The sequence below is a fragment of the Camelus dromedarius genome, chromosome 25, assembly GCF_036321535.1.
Source record: "Camelus dromedarius isolate mCamDro1 chromosome 25, mCamDro1.pat, whole genome shotgun sequence".
In the NCBI taxonomy this organism is placed as follows: Eukaryota; Metazoa; Chordata; class Mammalia; order Artiodactyla; family Camelidae; genus Camelus; species Camelus dromedarius.
The window spans coordinates 4,958,938-4,977,026 of NC_087460.1; the positions used below are offsets into that span (position 1 = coordinate 4,958,938).

Sequence of the window (18,089 nt, forward strand, 5' to 3'; positions counted from 1 at the left end):
TCAGATCCAGAGGGGGAGAGGTTGCCAGTCTTGTTCAGGAAGGAGATGGAATTTCCCTAGAGAGGGAAAAATCCTTTGGAGACTGATTACCCACCTCCCCACCCCAAAGGGCCCTGAGTGTGCGGTGGGTGTGTGACAACTGAGGGAGAGAGACTGCAGGGCTGTGTGCTCTACTGATGAGAAACTGCGATGCATGCGGGAGAAATATGTGTGTCCCCAATACGGGTGTGAGTTTGTGTTCCAGGAAGAGGCAGCGGTGTGTATGGGGGGATGCATTCTTCTAGCCCTGTGTACCCCCATCCCACAAGCAGCCTGGCCTTCATCCCCACCGCCCCTCACTCCGCACAGCCTCCAGCACCTGCCCGTGGAGCTACACCCCTGGCACAGCCCTTACAGACACACTCACTGCCTCCCCAACACCAGCTGCCTCCTCGAGCTTGTTCGTGAGGAAAACGGGGTGGGGTGGGGGCAGGACACCAACCGGTTCGCCAATGAAGCCGGTTCCCCGCTGTCCTCCTCGCCCCCTCCCTCCTGGCGCCTTCCTCGCCCCTCCCCCTCCAAGTCCCCACCGTGCGGTCCCCCGCCCCGCGCCGGCCCCCGCCCCGCCAAGCTGGCCTCCATCCCGACCCGGGGCGGCGGGCGGCGGGCGGCGGGAATCCGCGAGAGAGGGGCTCGGAGAGACCTAGTGGGGCCGAGCCCGAGAGGCTGGGACGTGCGGGAGGAGGGAGGCCCGGAGGGAGGAGGGAGGAGGGAGGAGGACGGCGAGCTGGAGCCGGCAGGCGGCGGGAGCCCGGGCGAGCCGCGTCGAGAGTGCGGTCTCCATGGCAGTGCTGGGCGCAGCCCGAGGTAAGGCGACCCCGGCCCTGTCCCCCGCGGTCCCCTCCCCACTCCCCCCGCTGCCTCCTCTCCCCTCGGGCCGGCCCTTCTTTCCCAGCCACCTGCTGTTTCTGGCCTGGAGACCTCGGTGGGTGGCAGGCCGGAGGGAGGAGCCGCCTGACCTTACCCCCTTCACCCCGAAGGGCGAGGGACCCCTGTCTGCCTGGGGGTCCCCCGACCCCCTCCCACCTTCCTCTGATCTTTCTCCGTCCTTCACCTCCTCTCTCTGTCCTTCACATCCTTCCTGCCGCCCTCTCTGAGTCCCCAGCTCTTTCTTCCTGAACCCACCCCCGGGGCCTGGGTGGGGGTGGGTGGGAAGGGGGTCCAAGGCTGTAGGAGAGGGTGTGGGGGGGGCGCTCCTGACCAAATCCCTCCACCTCCCTCTGGCTGGCCATTGCCATGGCAACTAGGGTGTATTGGGCTCCCAGGGAAGACAAAGGTGGGGGATGGACTAGGACCTCTGAGGGAGGGCAGGAGTCTAAGGTTCTTCCATAGGAAATAGACCCTCCCACTGCTGTGCCCCATTCTTACCCCTTTTACCCCATTATGCCCATCCTTCCTACTTCCACTCTGTTCAGGGTTTCACCCCCAATTTCCTCTTAGCCCCCTTCCCAGGGCTCAGTGAAGCCAGGAATCACCAAAGGCAGGACATCCTTCTTCCCATCGGAGGGAAACTGAGGCTGGGGCAGGGGAGGAAAGAGTGGGGTCCTACCAGGGGGAGTCTGAACCCTAGTAAACACTGGGCTTTTCTTCTCAGCCTCCTTATTCCCTGCTCCCTCCCTCCATTCACCTCCTCCCTGCAAAGCTTCCTCTCCAGGGGTCTCTGGGCTTCTCCTTCCATTTTCAGATACTCACTTTGCCCCCTCTTTTTATCTCTTCTGCTCAAACTCTCCTCCTTCCCCCCTAGTTTCCCTCTTTCCATTTCTGGATGCTTCTGATGTCAGCGGTTTCCCTCTCTTTGGGTTCCCTAGCCACCCCCCTCCTCGGTCCCAGCCTCCTTTCTCCTGTCTTCCCAGATTCCCAGTGAGTGGGAGGGCGATTGTGCAGGCTCGGGGAGATGGGGCTGAGCACCAGGACCACTGGACCCAGGAGCCTGGAAGGTTGGGGAGGGGCTGTAATATCACATCCCAGTTTCCCATGAGTCCTCGAAGAGAAACAAGTCATGCCTCTGCCATACATAGCTCTGAAGAAAGATTCAGGGATGAAGACAACAGTTGAGTAGGACTGAGCAAGGGACAGAAGGAGGGACCTGGGAGCCCCAGAGGGAGGAAAGATGGCTGACAAAGGATGGGAGACAGGAGGTCAGAATAAGTTCTGGAAAGCGGGGTTCTTATCTGTGTAGGGTGTTGGAGTGGCCATCTGGTTTAAGGCAGGAGAATGACCCTGTGACCCCTAGTAACTAGTCATTTCTATAGTTTCAAGAGAAGGGAGACATTGGGAACCAGTGAGAGAGCAGCCTAGGCCCCATCTTTCCCCTCCCCCTCCTACATCTCATCTCTCCCTTGCAGTCTGTTCAGGCAGCTGAGCCTCCCCCCACACTCCTGGGGGCACCCAGAAGAGCCCTGATTGGTCAAGAACCAGAGGAAGAAGAGACTTGGACATCCTGGCATGGGGACCAGGTCTCTGCAACCAGCCTCACAGCTGGGGAAGCAGTCAGCTTGCCTCCCCCGTCAACTGTAGGGTTACTTCAGAAGGGGCCCCACCCAGTATGGAGGCTGAGGACGACCTCTGCTGACCCTCAGTCTCCTCCTCTGCCTGCAACACCTGACCTTAACTGGGTCAGACATGCAATGCTGAGCCGCAGGGTGGACCGAGGGGCAGCCTGCCTCACTCCCGGGCAAGGGTTGTGGGCATCATGGGGGTGTGTGTGAGTGGGGCTCCTGGGTGAGACCTAGCCCCCACCCCCAGGAGTTCGAGGGGGGTGGGGGGACTGAGGAAGGATGGCTCGGAGTGGGGCGGGGGCGGAGGAGGCCTCCCTTCGCTCAAACGCCTTGTCCTGGCTGGCCTGCGGGCTCCTGGCACTGCTGGCCAATGCCTGGATCATCCTCAGCATCTCAGCTAAGCAGCAGAAGCACAAGCCGCTGGAGCTGCTGCTCTGCTTCCTGGCAGGCACGCACATCCTCATGGCGGCCGTGCCCCTCACCACCTTCGCGGTGGTGCAGCTCCGGCGCCAGGCCTCCTCCGACTATGACTGGAACGAGAGCATCTGCAAGGTCTTTGTGTCCACCTACTACACCCTGGCCCTGGCCACCTGCTTTACGGTCGCCTCCCTCTCCTACCATCGCATGTGGATGGTGCGCTGGCCCGTCAACTACCGCCTCAGCAACGCCAAGAAGCAGGCGCTACACGCTGTCATGGGCATCTGGATGGTCAGCTTCATCCTCTCCACACTGCCCTCCATCGGCTGGCACAACAACGGAGAGCGCTACTATGCCCGCGGCTGCCAGTTCATAGTCTCCAAGATCGGCCTCGGCTTTGGCGTCTGCTTCAGCCTCTTGCTACTTGGGGGCATTGTCATGGGGCTGGTCTGTGTGGCTATTACCTTCTACCAGACGCTGTGGGCCCGGCCCCGGAGGGCCCGGCAGGCCCGGAGAGCGGGAGGCTGGGGTGGGGCCAAGGGGGGCGGGCCAGGGGGGTTGGGTACCCGGCCAGGCTTTGAGGTGCCAGCCATTGTGGTGGAGGATGCCCGGGGGAAGCGGCGGTCCTCGCTGGACGGCTCCGAGTCGGCCAAGACATCCCTGCAGGTCACCAACTTGGTCAGCGCCATCGTCTTTCTCTATGACTCACTCACAGGGGTGCCCATCTTGGTGAGACTGGGGTCCCTCCACCTGCTCTCTCCAATACCCAGGCCCCAGCATGATCACCCGACCTCCAACTCCATCAGCCACACAAGCAGCTTCATCATCTATCTTCCCTCCTCTCCCCAACCCCACTCCATTTGTGAGTCCCCATCTCCGTCATCCATCTTCTAGTTTCCATTACCCTCAGCTCCGTAGCCTTTTCTCCAGTTACCAGCACTCAACTCCATCATCTGTCCTTGGGTTCCACTCCCTGTCTTCCGGCTCCACCATCTATCCTGCAGCTCCACTGTTCAGTGCCCCAGACCTATCATCCAGCTGCCAGGCTCCATTCCCCACTCCTGAATTTCCTCTAGACACAACAGGATCTTGAGCACTTCTGGTGGCAACCCCAGAGAGCTCACCCCACCCACCCCAGCCTTCTGCATCCTCATCTGGTCCCTATTCCTGAATTTCAATCTGTCTTCAAGTTTACTGTACCGCCTCTGCTCCCTCCCTCTGGACCCCAGGGCTCTGTTCCCAGTACTGTCTCCTGACCTTCCTCTGAGTCAGTCCCTCCCACTTTGTTCATCGTCTTCATCCTTCAGCTTTGCCTCTGCCGTGATCCTATGTACACTGAGCCATCCCCTCCTGACTTCTTGCCCCCCAGCTACATTGGGATGTGGGATCTGGGGTCGAGTGAGACCCCTCAGCTCTGGGCCCTGACCAGGGCCTCTCCTGTCCTTCTGCCAGGTGGTGAGCTTTTTCTCCCTTAAGTCGGACTCCGCTCCCCCATGGATGGTGCTGGCTGTGCTGTGGTGCTCCATGGCACAGACGCTGCTGCTGCCGTCCTTCATCTGGTCCTGCGAGCGCTACCGCGCCGACGTGCGCACGGTGTGGGAGCAGTGCGTGGCTATCATGTCCGAGGAGGATGGTGACGACGGTCAGAGGAGGGACTGGGCTTTTGCTTTCCTGGGCATCAGCTTCCTTTCCTGACCTTTTCTAGCCGCCCTTCTCCGTGTGGGGACGGGCTGCCCTGGAGTGCCCCCTGCTGGACAGAACCTGTGCTGCCCCTGGGTTGATTCCAGGCTCCCCTTTTCCCAATCATCACCCTTATGTACACCCACTGCTTCCTTCTGCACTGAGGGCTCCCTCCACTGGGGGTCAGTTCCCTCTGGAAGCCTACACTACCCAGCTCTGCCTCCAGAGTCCCAACACAACCATAAAGGAAGGATGTGAAACAAAGGGGGAATCTAAGCTTCCTGAGGGACCCCCCCCCCCCAGCTATAGACAGCTTCGGGGATGGGGGGGACTGTTTCAATTAAGTGTGTCTGTATGTATGAATGACTAGGGATTCAGCATTGGACACTACAGACATTAGCCACTCTTGCTTTCCTCTTGGAGTTCACAGACTAATGGGAACAGGAAGATTCCCTGGGGGAGCTTAAAAGGGGGTTGGAGCTTTTAAAGGGGAGTGGGAGGTGCGCATTCGCTGCCTGTGACCACTCTGCCCCTTTTCTCTCCTAGATGGGGGCTGTGATGACTATGCAGATGGCCGAGTATGCAAGGTTCGCTTTGATGCCAATGGGGCCACAGGACCAGGAGCCAGGGACCCCACCCAAGTGAAGCTGCTGCCTGGAAGGCACATGCTCTTTCCCCCTCTTGAGAGGGTCCACTACTTACAGGTATGGGACTAGACGGTACACTTCCTGTCCTAGGTACTTTTCTCCAGTCTGTTACCCAACCCCCTCCCCCATTCCCTATTCCTGGCCTGCAGGGCACATTAGGGGTAGGTGAAAGGAGGACGTGGTGAGGGAGGCTCCTCTTCAGGCCTCTCAAAACCAGGTTTGCCCAACAGAAGATGTTTTGCAAAAGTTTAAGGGGTGGCGCCATCGTGCAGAGGAACCCCACTTTGGTTCCTGCCTCTAGCCGCTTGTCCCTGCAGCACCTCTGGGTCTACTTGCTCTTCTCCCCAGGTCCCTCTGTCCCGCCGTCTGTCCCACGATGAGACCAATATCTTCTCTAATCCTCGGGCACCAGGCTCCTTCCTGCACAAGTGGTCATCCTCTGATGACATCCGGGTCCTCCCAGCCCAGAGCCGGGCCCTAGGGGGCCCTCCTGAGTACCTAGGACAAAGACAAAGGCCGGAGGATGAGGAGGAGGAGGAGAAGGCTGAAGGTGGGGGGCTGGCCAGCCTCCGCCAATTCCTGGAGGGTGGGGCTCTGGGGTCAGCTGGGGGACCCCCACGGGGTCCTGGCTTCTTCCGTGAGGAGATCACCACCTTCATCGATGAGACACCTCTGCCTTCTCCGGCTGCCTCTCCAGGGCCCTCTCCTCGCCGGCCCAGGCCGCTGGGCCTCTCACCACGCCGACTCTCCCTTGGGTCCCCTGATAGCAGAGCCATTGGACTTCCTTTGGGCCTAAGTGCAGGGCGACGCTGCTCCCTGACAGGTGGTGAGGGGAGTGCGAGAGCTTGGGGAGGATCCTGGGGCCCAGGTAATCCCATCTTCCCCCAGCTGACCCTGTGAATCCAAGAGGACCTGCTGGACTCAGAGGAGGGGGCCTGGGTGGGTAACACCTCGATCCATCACTGAGCCTGGGGCAGCTGCCTCCAGACTCCGGGGAGATGGGCACTGGATCTGGGGCCCTGGAACCCCTGCTGTCTCCCATCCAAGTGACCAGATGCCCTAATCACCTCCCATCAACCCTAGCAAAATGTATTAAAGTCTAAAGTGTTACCATGGAAACCTCTGTGTCCAGTGTGCTATGGTGGCAAAGGGATGGTCAGAGGCTTGGGGGTGGAGAGGCTCACAGAGGACAAAATAGAGCAGGGGAAGAGGACAGAGGCACAGAAATACACACAGAGAAAGCCAAACAGGCAGACACACAGAAACAGGCTTATGACAGCATGCTGAGCTGGGGTGGGGGGGCATGGGGAGAAACTTGGGGTTTTGGGGTGTGAAGGATCTTTGTTGAGTTCTGTAGAGATGCTTGTAGAGTAGGTCTCTATCTCCCATGCCTCAACTCCCCTTCTTGCCCCAAATCTGTACCGGCCCACTTGGAAAGGCTTTGAGCAGATGGTGTCACAGGCCTGGAGTTTTCCCTCCTCCCTGCTGCTTTCTGAAGCTCTTTTTCCAAATGTGTGTGGGTGGGTAAGTATGTGGGAGGCACGCACACTCCTTTTTCTGGACCCAGGAGTGCAGGGGAACAGAGCTGCAGTAGCTACTCCCACCCCGTGGGCCTCAGGGGTTGGGGTCAGGGATCTAAGAGGCTCCTCACGCTCTCTCCTGAGCACCAGGCCTGCTCCAGTGTCAGCTGTCTGCCCGGCTCCCTTCACGGTCCGTTTCCTGTCCCGCACTACCCGCTGGTCCGAAAGCCCGCGTTCTGGAAGTTCTGCCTGACTTCCCCCGACTCCTGTTTCTCTCTCATACCGGCCTCTCCCGGGGTTGGTTCTCGGCCTCATCAGCTCCCTTCGGCGACGCTCATTCCTTCTCTCTTCCTCTCCTCCCTCCTCTCCATCTCTCCTTCCTTTCCCCTCCCTCTCCCTTCCCCCTTTCCTCCCTCTCTCCCTCCGCTCCCGCATTTCCCTCCGGCAGCCAGCCGGCCGCTCTGGCATCATGCTCCGGCTCCTCCGGTTGCTCCTGCTCCTGCTGCTGCTGCCTCCCCCGGGGTCCCCCGAGCCCCCCGGCCTGGCCCCGCTGTCCCCCGGGGCGCCTCCTCAGGCCCCCGACTTGCTCTACGCGGACGGTCTGCGCGCCTACGCGGCGGGGGCCTGGGCGCCGGCGGTGGCGCTGCTGCGGGAGGCGCTGCGGAGCCAGGCGGCGCTGGGCCGCGCGCGGCGGGACTGCGGGGCGCGCTGTGCGGCGGAACCGGGGACCGCCCTCCCCGCCGCCCCGGGACCCGACTCCGGGACGAGAGCGGCGCGGGCCGCATGGGAACCGCTGCTCCTCCGCGCCGCGCTCCGCCGCGCCGAGTGCCTGACCCAGTGCGGGGCGCGCAGGCTGGGCCCGGGGGGCGCGGCGCGGCTGCGAGTGGTGAGCGCGCTCCGGGACGCCTTCCGCCGCCGGGAGCCCTACAACTACTTGCAGAGGGCCTACTACCAGGTGCGCGGCGGCCCGGCCCCGTGGGTCCTCCCCGCCCGGCTGCCGTCCTCCCCCCAGCCTCCTCCCTGCTCCCCGGGAGGGGCCGCGCGCCAGTGCCCGGACTCGGGTGGGGCTGTGTTGATAGGACCTCTCCTTGGGAGTCGGTCCTGTCGAACTGCGACAAACAAGCACCCACCGAGGTGGCAGAGGGACAACCTCGGGAGTGTGGGAGCAAAGTTGGGATGGGGGGCATGCGGCGGGGTGGAAGCAGATCGAAGATGGAGGGCAGGGGCCTGACGGTTTAGGAAGTCTGACTGAGACCTACGTGGGGTGACAGCCGCCGCTTCCCAGGAATGAAGCGGAGCGAGCAGGGGCGTAACGCGCCGCTGGAGAGAGAGCGTGGGGGCTGTGGTGGGGGGTGAGTGAGTGTGAGCCTTCGCTTGGGCTAGCGGGGAACTCGGGAAGGGAAGAAGACGCGGACGAGGATAAGGGGCCGCGTGTCCAGGGGCGGGGGCAGTGGACACTGGCAGCTTCTGGTACGGTAGCTTCTGGCTGCTAACTAACGCCTACGTGGCCGGGGAAGGGGGGCGTTGGTCACACGCACCTCAGCTCAGGGTCCTAGAGACCTGCGGCTTTTGCTGGCCGCTCAGGTCACCCCGGCTTCCCCACCTCACTTAACCATCATTTCCATCTAGTCTCCCAAACTGAGGCCCCAGGTTCCTCTGCCTGTATCCCACCCACTCCAAAATCTTTAGACCCCCCCCCCCTTTCCTTAGCTACCAGACTCCTGAGAGTCCCAACATACTGGGGGTCTGGAGGTTGGGAGGTGGGCACTTCTGACCAATAAGTCTTCAGAAGGCTCTGGGGCAGTGCCAAGTGTGTCTAGGGTTGGGGTGGGCTGGTGAGGGGGCAGAGTCTGACACCCCCACCTCAGGGCTGACTCCCTCATCCTTCCCGCTTCTCAGCTGAAGAAGTTGGACCTGGCAGCAGCCGCAGCACACACCTTCTTTGTAGCAAACCCAACACACCTGCAGATGCGGGAGGACATGGCTAAGTACAGACGAATGACCGGGGTTCGGCCCCAGAGCTTCCGGGACCTGGAGACACCCCCATATTGGGTGAGACCCTCAGCATGGCCCCAAGCCTATCCCGAGCCTCTAACTGGCTGGGTACTGGACTGTGGCCCTGTCCACTGGGCATCAGGAAATCTGGGTACTGTCCTCGGTGACCCTGGATGGGGAGTCCCTCTCTGGGACTTCGTTCTCTTCCTGAGGATCACTAAAGCCCTGTGTCCCAACATTCTGATTCTGAGGTTCTCCCTTGTATTCCCCAAGGACTGGGGAACTGGGACCCGGAGTCCAGGCCCCAAAGGGGACCAACGCCCCTCCCCTTCTTTCTACCTCCCAATCTCCTTCGGCACCCCCTCCCCCAGGATCTCAGGTGACTTACCACTCCCTCCACAATAGGCAGCCTATGACACTGGCCTGGAGCTACTGGGGCGCCAGGAGGCAGGACTGGCACTGCCCTGGCTAGAGGAGGCCCTGCAGGAGAGCCTGGCCCAGATGGAGAGCTGCCGGGCTGACTGTGAGGGGCCTGAGGAGCAGCAGAGGGAAGAAGATGAGCAGGAAGGGACAGGGAGCCAGGGGGGCCTCTATGAGGCCATTGCAGGTACAGAGCCGGGAGTGCGGGGGTGCATGGGGGGAGGCACGTCACAAGCTGAGTGGCTCAGGTGTGTCTCCCACAGTGCACTGGATTCGGGTCCTGCAGTGCCGGCAGCGCTGTGTGGGGGACACGGCCACACGTCCTGGTCGCAGCTTCCCTGTCCCCGACTTCCTGCCCGGCCAGCTGAAGCGGCTGCATGAGGCCTATGCTCAGGGTCAGTTGGGGAAGGGTGAGCCCGGGGGATGACTAGGGTTGGAAACACGGAGAGTGAAGGTTTCTCTCTGATGGTACCCTAAGCCCCCTCTCTCCATCCCTCCATCTGTCTCTGCATCTGTAGTTGGTCAGGGCTCCTCGGGGACCGTCACCTTGGGAGGACTCTAATTTGCTCTCCTTTGGCACCATTGTGGAAAGCCCGGGATGGGGTCACAGGGCTCCTCCTGCCCTTGCTGCTTCTCACCCTCCTTTACTCTCTCCTCTGCCTCCTCTCTGAACTCTGCCTGCGCAGCTCAGGTATGTTCCAGGAAGCTTTGGAAAGAAGCAGTGGATGAGCCTGTCTGCGGGTGGGCTGGGGGCTCTGGAGTCGGTTGGCACTGGGGACCACCTTCTCCGGCTCTGCCTCTGTCCCGCTGGCTTCTCACCTCCGCCCAGGGATTGCTGCGGCACTGGGTCTGTGTGCCCTGCCCCACACTGTTGCTCTGTCTCCAGTGGGGAATCTGTCCCAGGCTGTGGAAAGTGTCCTGAGCGTCCTGCTTTTCTACCCGGAGGATGAGGCTTCCAAGAAGGCTCTGGACCAGTACCAGGCCCAGCTGGGAGAGCCAAGACCCAGCCTTGGGCCGAGAGAGGTAACTGCCTCCGCACTACCCTGTGAGGTACCCCTACTTCAAACAGATACTTGAGAGACAGCACCTGGAGCCCACCCCTATCCCCGCCAAAGGCCACCCCAAGCCCAGCATCTGGCTTGTCTCCACTGCCCGCGCCCCACTTAGACTCTCCTTCTGAGTCCAAGCGCCAGCTGGGCCCCTCCCCTTAACCTCACTCCTGCCCGCCCCCACCTTATGCACGAGTGCACACACGTGTGTGCACACACTCACACACATACACACTCCCCCCTCAGTCTGAGCCCCGACACCCTGAAGCTGCTGAGGGAGGAGGGTTGAACCGGGGGCACAGCCAGCAGTAGGGAGCCTGGGGCTCCTCCAGCCGTAACTTCCTGCACCCCCACCCCCGCCTGCTCCCTGTGTCCACCCACCTCAGGACATCCAGAGCTTTGTCCTTCGATCCCTGGGGGAGAAGAGGCAGCTCTACTATGCTATGGAGCACCTGGGGACCAGCTTCAAGGATCCTGTGAGTGACCCCACTTCTCAGGAGGGAGACAACAGTGATGCCCTACGTGGATGTATCGCATCAGTCCCCCCCCAACAGCCTTTCCTATTTCTCCACAACCCTGTGAGGCCTGAGAGGACACTGTGTCCCTGGGTCACAGGGACAGAGGCAGGTGCCTGTCGTTAAGGGCGGTTTTGGGGTCATGCGGTCCTCTGTGTTGGTCTCTCCTCTGCCACAAACAAGCTCTGGACCTTCACTTGGCTCAGCCTCAATTTCCTCACCTGTAAAATGGGAACAATCACACTTATCTCATAGGGCTGTTGAAGCCCCGCATTGGCTACAAAGTACAGACATCTCTGCTGCTGCTGCTTTTATTACTCTTCTTCTTGCTGCTGTTTTTATTGTAATGAGGGGAAACTAAAGGGCAGAGGTGACTCTCGCTAGTACTATAGCATTAGGCAGGGCTTCTCAACCTTGTTAGCGCTACTGACATTTTAAACCATACTTCCTTATTGGAGAAAAGGGATGATCCAGGAATGTGAGGCAGCCAAGGCCAGCTTCTCTGACCTCTTCCCAGTAGGTGTCGCCAGCGCTCCCTGAGTCACGACCATCAGCACTGTTTGCAGACATAGCAGTGTCCCCTGACTGGCAAATCTCCCTGTTTGGGAACCGCTGACTTAAAGCGTAGACTCTGAAGCTAGTTTAAATCCCGACTCTGTCCCTTACCAGCTGTGTGACATGATCATGTTACTTTACGTCTTTGTATCTCAAAGTCCTCAACTGCAAAATGGGCACGTTAACACTGCCTGTTCGAGGGGGGAGGGTATGACTCAAGGGCAGAGTGCATGCTTAGCATGCATGGGGTCCTGGGTTTAATGCCTGGTACCTCCTCTAAAAATAAGTAAATAAATAAATACATAAATAAATACCTCCCCCTGCCACAAACAACAACAAAAAGCAACAACAACAAAAAAGGAAAAAGTACTTGTTTGATAAGCCTATTGTGAACTTTAAATGGCAAACCCCACTTCCATGTATAAAGCTCTTAGACCAGCACCTGGCCAATAGTGCCATGCAAGTGCTATGTTGTTGTTGTTACGTTATTAATATTGTTATTACAGAGTTGGGCCCAGTGTCCAGGGCTCCCGACAGTGAGTCCAGGGCTTTCCCACCTCCACCTTCTCCTCTGGAAGCAGGAGGACCTTCATGTGATTGTTCAGAGTCTACGATCAGGGATTCAGGGGTGGACTTGATGGGTGATGGTGCTTTTCCTGACTGTCCCAGGATCCCTGGACCCCGGCAGCTGTCATCCCGGAGGCTCTTAGAGAAAAGCTCAGGTAGGAGATGCCTGTGTCGGGAGGGGCGTGGCCTGAGCTGGAAGAGGATGGGAGGGGCCCGGGGAGGCCGGGTCTGGGGAAGATGGGTCTGGCTGGCCTGTGCCTCCACTGAGCATATCTCTCACCCCTGAGAGAGGATCAGGAGAAGAGGCCGTGGGACCATGAGCCTCCTCAGCCGAAGCCCTTGACTCACTGGAAGGGTGAGTTCCTGGGACAGCAGGAGGCAGGAGCCCAGAGAGGCTGGGGCTGCCCTCAGGGGACCCTCAACCCCCTCTGCCCCATCCCTCCCCTGCAGATGTCCTCCTCCTGGAGGGAGTAACCCTGACCCAGGATGCCAGACAGCTGAATGGGTCCGAGAGAGCAGTGCTGGATGGGCTGCTCACCCCAGCCGAGTGTGGGGTGCTGCTGCAGCTGGCCAAGGTGAGGAGACCTGTCAGTCGGTGGCACGGTGGCTGGCTGGGGACCCGCAGGCACAGCTGCCTTCTCCCTGGCTCTTGGCCAGCCTCCTGTCCTGCCCTCTGACTCCCCAGTGGGGAAATGGTTCTTGCCACTGTCTCACTGCTGTGGACAAGTTCCTTTTCCTCTCAGCTTAGCTGACATGGGCTGGACATTTTACAAAGGAATTTTCCTAGAGATTGACAGGAAGAACAAAACAAAACACAGAAAGGCGTTAAATAGGGGTGAGTGCTTGGTTGGCCGGGGCCTTAGTTACTGGCTCAGCCGCGGGCGCAGCAGACACACAGCCTTCTTCTCCATCATCACATCCCCTCCTAGTTTGGGTTGAATGATCCATATTCACCAGGCTGAGTCTGCCATTTTATGAATCTTCGGTCCTCATCCTGGGCTAGTATTCGTTCAACACTCACTCTTTGAGTGCTTGCTGTGTACTGGGAACTCCTAGGTTCCAGAAAGGTAGACAAACACAGACCGTGCATTCAGGAGCTCAGTGTATAGAGAAGGAATTGGACGTGGAGACACATAATCAGAGTGGGAGATGAGTTTGATAAAAGAAGTATGTAGTCATCCAAGTAGAAGCCCTGAGATGCAAAGTCATGGAAGGTTTATGGGAGAGGGTGGCATTTGAGCTCCGTCTGAAGGTTGAGTGAACCAGGCAGAGAGGGAAGGAAAGTCAGGCTGCGAGGTAGCAGAATGAGGGGGGTCCTGGGAACGGCAGTGGAGCACAGGAGTTAAGAGCATGGGCCAGTCCCAACGGTGATGACCAGTGTGACCTTGGGCCACATATTTTCACATCTCTGAGCCTAGTTTCCTCCTCTATGAGATGGGGCTAAATGCAGCGGTTTTGTTGTAGGGTTGTTGCAAGGGTTAAATGAGTTAGCACATGGCAGAGCTCTTCGAAGAATCTAGAAAGTGTTCAGTATTAGCTGTCACCATTGCAGGCTGTGTATTATCCAGAGGCAGTATAGGAGTGGAGGCACAGGAGAGATGGGGAAGGACCTCTGCACCCTACCGAGGACTTAGGACTTTTTTTGTAGTTGGTGGACAGCTTTCTGAAGGATTTAAGGAGGGGTTGACTTTCCTGTTGCTGTAGAACCTCCAAGTGCAGGATCTGGAGTCCCCATCCTGCAGGACCAGGAGCTCCCTCTAGAGGCACTGTGGAGAATGCAGTGGGAGAGGGAAGTAGGGGAGTTTCTGGGGTGATGCAAGAGCGCCCCTGCCCTATAGGGCCTCATTTCAAGGGGATGAAGATGGGGACAGATGAGAAATATTTAGAAAATCAAAGATAGAGAAGCTAAGATAGAGGACTGAATCTATGTGGAAGACGATGAAAGAATGGAGTCAAGGATGATCCCCAAATATCAGACCTTCTTCCTATTCCTTGATTACACTAAACTCATTCTGGCCTCAGGACCTTTGCACTTGCTATTCCTGCTGCCTAGAAAAATTTTTTTCTTTCAGATATTCCTTCATATCATTTAATTTAAATTTAGATGTCACCTCGTCAGTTAGCTGTCCCCTGACTCCTGCTGGGGGATGCTCAAGGTTGTAACCCTGCTCTAATTTTCTGTAACACTTATCACCATCTGAGTTGATCTGGTTTGTTTGTTTGTTTGTTTATTATTTCAAAATATAAACCCCATGAAAGCAGGAACTTTTCATGTTCATAGTTGAGTCCCCAGTGCCTAGAACAGTGGCTGACACATAGTAGATGCTCAGTACCTACTGAATGAATGCATGAATTTAGGAATAGAGGGCTAGATGCCTTGGGTGGCTAGGTGGCCTCTAAGAGATGCGGTTTATATATGGGGTAACTAGGTAGTGGTACTCTGAGTTTAAAGAGGTGTCAGGAAAGGGACATCCAAATACCAGGAGACCTCCAGGTGATGCGAGTCAGGTAGGCAGTTGGGTAACTGGGACTCAGCATCCAGGGTTCTCACGTTCTCCAAGAGAGTGTCAGGTGGGAAAAAGTCGGAGAGAGATACCTGGTCGGATGCTATGTCCCCACCTGAAGTTAGCCAGGACCTGGCCCCGGTCCTGCCAGTGTCCCATTCCAGACAGACTCCTCTATTCTCAGCTCATCGGGGATGAGTGGTCTTGCCCCTCCTGCCTCACTCCCGCAGCTGTCCTTACCTCTCAGAGCCCCTTCCTCTGCACAGAGTTCTCTCCAGAGTTCTCTGCACAGCCCCCTCGGCGAGTGGGATTCCAGATCTTTACCAGCAGTGACAGCACAGATGTGGAGATAGTCATTCTCTGGGAAAAAAAAGCAGCTGCTCAGAGAACTCCGGGAGCTTCTACCCTCTTCCAGGGAGTGGGAGGGTTGGAGGGAAGGCCGGGTATAGCCCTGTGGGCAGTGAAGGGGGGCAGTAGCCGGGGACCCAGCGGAAGTGACTCCACACTCAGTGCCCTCCCTGTTTAGGATGCAGCTGAGGCTGGAGCCAGGTCGGGCTATCGGGGCCGCCGCTCCCCACACACCCCCCACGAACGCTTTGAGGGGCTTACGGTGCTCAAGGCTGCACAGGTGAGAAGAGGTGCCCATGGCCTGGTCTGATGCCGGAACCTGAGCGAGCTGGGCATCGGGGCCCAGCGTCTCCTGGGAGGGGCGGGGAGGCGCTCTCATAGGAGCAGCCGAGGCCTCTGCCCAGGGCAGAGGAGGGGGTTCCAGACCGAGGGGCCCATGTTGTCGTCAGTGGGAGGAGCAGGTTGGGCTAATGGGCTGCTGAGCCCCAAACTGTAGGCGGAGGTAGCGGAAGTGGTGCCGGGTCGGTAGCTGGGACCATCCTTCCAACCCGCCCCTTCCCTCCTTCCTTTCGCTGCCTGCAGCTGGCCCGGGCCGGGGCCGTGGGCAGTCAGGGTGCTCAGCTGCTCCTGGAGGTGAGCGAGCGCGTGCGGACCCTGACACAGGCCTACTTCTCCCCAGATCGGCCCCTGCACCTCTCCTTCACCCACCTGGTGTGCCGCAGTGCCGTAGAAGGTAACCACCGGGGAGCCCGGCCACTCCTCCCCACCCTGGGCCCCTGTTGGGCCCTGTACACCCTCAGCTGTGTGGTTTCAGTCTTCACTCCAGGAAGACTGACCCCTCTGCCCGGGCTGCGGCCAGCTCCTCGGCCGGGCTGTGACCCTGGAGCTGCAGGGCGGGTGTGGATGGGCTTCCACCAGGCCCCTTTGCTTCCCAGGAGAGCAAGCGCAGCGCATGGACCTGAGCCACCCGGTGCATGCAGACAACTGCGTCCTGGACCCCGACACCGGGGAGTGCTGGCGGGAGCCCCCGGCCTATACCTACCGGGACTACAGGTGGGCTGCCCTCCAGGGTTCGGGCAGGTGGGCCTGGCCGGGTGGGGGTCTCACTGCCTCCCGTCTTCCTCCCTCCCCAGTGGACTCCTCTACCTCAACGATGACTTCCAGGGTGGGGACCTGTTCTTCACGGAGCCCAACGCCCTCAGGGTCACGGTAAGTGGGGCGATGTGGCAGGGAGCCCAGCTGTGGGCTCAGGATTCAAAACAGAAGGTTCCCAGAGGCAAATGCAGGGAAATGGATGGGCCCCCTTAACCATCTCCTTTCCTGGCCTCCCCAACACCTCCCACCACGTGTCTTTTCAGGGCCTCTCCTAGCAGGGGTCCATTATGCCAGGAGACCCTGCCTTCCGCATTTGCCTCACCTCCTAAGGGAGGGCGAGTGAAGCGCAGAACCCCAAACCCCTGTTCCAGGTGGAAGCTCGGGGCTGGGATTGGTGGAAGGGGAGGAACAGTGATTTTTTACCATGAATTGCTCTGTCTTACCCAGTTACTGCCTTCTCTGCTACCACCACCAGCTACCTGTAATCCAAGCCCTCCTTGGGGTGGAAAAATTTCCCCAAGATCCCTCCACCCAGAACCCAGGGTTTGTTACCGCACCCATCCCCTCAGATGGCTTCACACCTGGTTCAAAGGGTTGGCCAGGAAAAGTCAGGGCACCTGGGGGATGGGCCAACCCAAGGCCCTTGAGGGAGGCCCCTTCTCCCTTCGGCTCCAACGCCTCTGGCCTCAGGCTGGCATTCGTGCTCCCCAAGTGGAGATCCATTTCCCATTTGCCCCAAGATAGTCCCTGAATTAAGGAGGGAGAAGTGGTAGGCAAGAAAGCTGACCTTTCCGGGGCCCCTGCCCCCGTCCTGCTCTTGGGCAGGAGTCAGGGCCAAGTTCTCTGAGGGACTTTCCCTGGAGCTGACCCCACCCTCACCCCCAGGCGCAGGTTCGACCTCGCTGCGGGCGCCTCGTGGCCTTCAGCTCTGGTGGGGAGAATCCCCATGGCGTGTGGGCTGTGACAAGGGGACGGCGCTGTGCCCTGGCGCTGTGGCACACGTGGGCACCTGAGCACAGGGAGCAGGTGAGGAGGAGTGGGAGTAGTGGTGTGAGGTGTGGGCAGGGGCTGAGATCACCCAGGGAAGGTCCTTGGGGCAGGGAGGCAGGGGATGGAGCCAGACCCTCCTCCCCATCTCCCAGGAGTGGACAGAAGCCAAAGAGCTGCTGCAGGAGCCAGAGGAGGAGGAAGAAGAAATGCCCAGCAGAGACCCTGCCCCAGAACCCCCCAGCCGCAGGCTTCAGCGGGTCCAGGACAAGGCTGGGAAGCCATCTCGTGTCCGAGAGGAGCTGTGAGGGGCTGAGCCAGCTTGACTTGTGAAGGGTCCACCTTGATGCCAGGGTCCACCTTGATGCCAAGACCCACGAGAAGCCCCTATGTGACAGGAGGAGAACAGCCAGCTCTCTGTCCCTGCACCCCCATCCTCTTGGGGATCATGAGGGCCATCAGCCCTGGACTCAGAGGACACGGCACAGACTGGCCTGGGGGGCCAGGCTTGGCCCCAGCTGGCAGACCTCCTGCCCTGGGACAGACAGAAGACTGGACGCCACCCTGGAAAGAAATGGCAGTGGGTAGGGCCCGACTGCGGGGTTTAAAGGAGGAGGAAGAGAGGGAGGACACCCCGCTGCCCTCTCCCAGCCTGTCAATAAAGGTCCTGAAGACCCTCAGCCAGGGCCCAGTCAAGTGTCTTGCAGTTTGCAGTTTCGGGGTGGCTGAAGGTGGGAGTGGCGGTGGCTGTGGCTGGCCTGGGAGGAGACAGGTATCTTGGGCCTCTGGAGGCGGGGCCGCTCAAGGCTGTGATTTGTCAGGGAAATCTCGGCCACCTGCTCCCCTCGTGCAAATGACCCCTAACCCCTGACAGCTGCTCCTTGGGCCTCCTACCCTAAGCCCCGTCTTCCCTCACCGAGCTTGGCTGAGACTTAGGGCAGCCTGATCCCTCTGGTTCTTGCCTTCACAGCCCCAGCAGGACCCCGGGTGTCATGGGGGCAAGGAGTGGGTCCAGTTTATGATAGGCGTAGGGGACGGGTTGCCTTCTACTTGCGAGTCTTTCTCCACTCAAAGCAGGGCCAGGCCTGTTCATTCTCCTCGCTGGATCCCCTGGACTTGCCCCCACTCCCCCAGGATCAGACCTGGGGGCAGCTGGTTGGGGTTTGTTCAGAAGAAGGATTATCCAGATCAGTCCCTTCTAATCTCAGCTCCTGCCTGCACCCTCCCCATATTCACTGTAACCTGCTTCCCCC

The 18,089-nt window shown here is 59.4% G+C and overlaps 2 protein-coding genes and 1 long non-coding RNA gene across 7 annotated transcripts; 2 read left to right on the forward strand and 1 right to left on the reverse strand.

Annotated features, from left to right (window-relative positions):
* Positions 1 to 21: 21 nt before the first annotated feature.
* Positions 22 to 6,400, forward strand: GPR162 (G protein-coupled receptor 162). 4 transcript variants are annotated; one of them, XM_064478990.1, is made up of 6 exons: positions 22 to 846; positions 1,893 to 2,089; positions 2,385 to 3,683; positions 4,407 to 4,596; positions 5,181 to 5,338; positions 5,630 to 6,400. In XM_064478990.1, exons 3-6 carry the CDS (start codon positions 2,817 to 2,819, stop codon positions 6,179 to 6,181), a joined length of 1,767 nt encoding a protein of 588 aa, XP_064335060.1. In that variant the 5' UTR covers positions 22 to 846; positions 1,893 to 2,089; positions 2,385 to 2,816; the 3' UTR covers positions 6,182 to 6,400. The 4 variants fall into 4 exon arrangements, with proteins under 4 accessions (XP_064335060.1, XP_064335061.1, XP_031300046.1 ...); XM_064478991.1 differs by having other exon boundaries at positions 1,893 to 1,976; XM_031444186.2 differs by lacking the exon at positions 1,893 to 2,089.
* On the reverse strand, positions 5,516 to 7,137 carry LOC116150368 (uncharacterized). The gene is made up of 2 exons (XR_004134100.2): positions 7,085 to 7,137; positions 5,516 to 5,779 (listed from the first exon to the last, which is right to left on the reverse strand). It is a non-coding gene; the product is annotated as an uncharacterized LOC116150368 (long non-coding RNA).
* Positions 7,133 to 17,532, forward strand: P3H3 (prolyl 3-hydroxylase 3). Of its 2 annotated transcripts, none has more exons than XM_064478989.1 (15): positions 7,133 to 7,756; positions 8,701 to 8,853; positions 9,202 to 9,403; positions 9,465 to 9,611; positions 10,103 to 10,239; positions 10,652 to 10,741; positions 12,005 to 12,057; positions 12,190 to 12,257; positions 12,353 to 12,477; positions 14,933 to 15,034; positions 15,337 to 15,487; positions 15,690 to 15,807; positions 15,888 to 15,963; positions 16,735 to 16,875; positions 16,992 to 17,532. In XM_064478989.1, the coding sequence occupies exons 1-15, from the start codon at positions 7,271 to 7,273 to the stop codon at positions 17,142 to 17,144; spliced, it is 2,202 nt and encodes a 733-aa protein (XP_064335059.1). In that variant the 5' UTR covers positions 7,133 to 7,270; the 3' UTR covers positions 17,145 to 17,532. The 2 variants fall into 2 exon arrangements, with proteins under 2 accessions (XP_064335059.1, XP_031300045.2); XM_031444185.2 differs by having other exon boundaries at positions 9,480 to 9,611.
* Positions 17,533 to 18,089: the final 557 nt, after the last annotated feature.

Excerpts from the sequence above, each read along its gene's own strand:
- GPR162 (XM_064478990.1), top strand. The coding sequence starts at position 2,817 with ATGGCTCGGAGTGGGGCGGGGGCGGAGGAGGCCTCCCTTCGCTCAAAC. Across the intron at positions 4,597-5,180 it reads CGAGGAGGATGGTGACGACG|ATGGGGGCTGTGATGACTAT; the intron begins GTCAGAGGAGGG and ends TTTCTCTCCTAG. Across the intron at positions 5,339-5,629 it reads AGAGGGTCCACTACTTACAG|GTCCCTCTGTCCCGCCGTCT; the intron begins GTATGGGACTAG and ends TCTTCTCCCCAG.
- P3H3 (XM_064478989.1), top strand. The coding sequence starts at position 7,271 with ATGCTCCGGCTCCTCCGGTTGCTCCTGCTCCTGCTGCTGCTGCCTCCC. Across the intron at positions 10,240-10,651 it reads CCAGCCTTGGGCCGAGAGAG|GACATCCAGAGCTTTGTCCT; the intron begins GTAACTGCCTCC and ends CACCCACCTCAG. Across the intron at positions 15,808-15,887 it reads TATACCTACCGGGACTACAG|TGGACTCCTCTACCTCAACG; the intron begins GTGGGCTGCCCT and ends CTCCCTCCCCAG.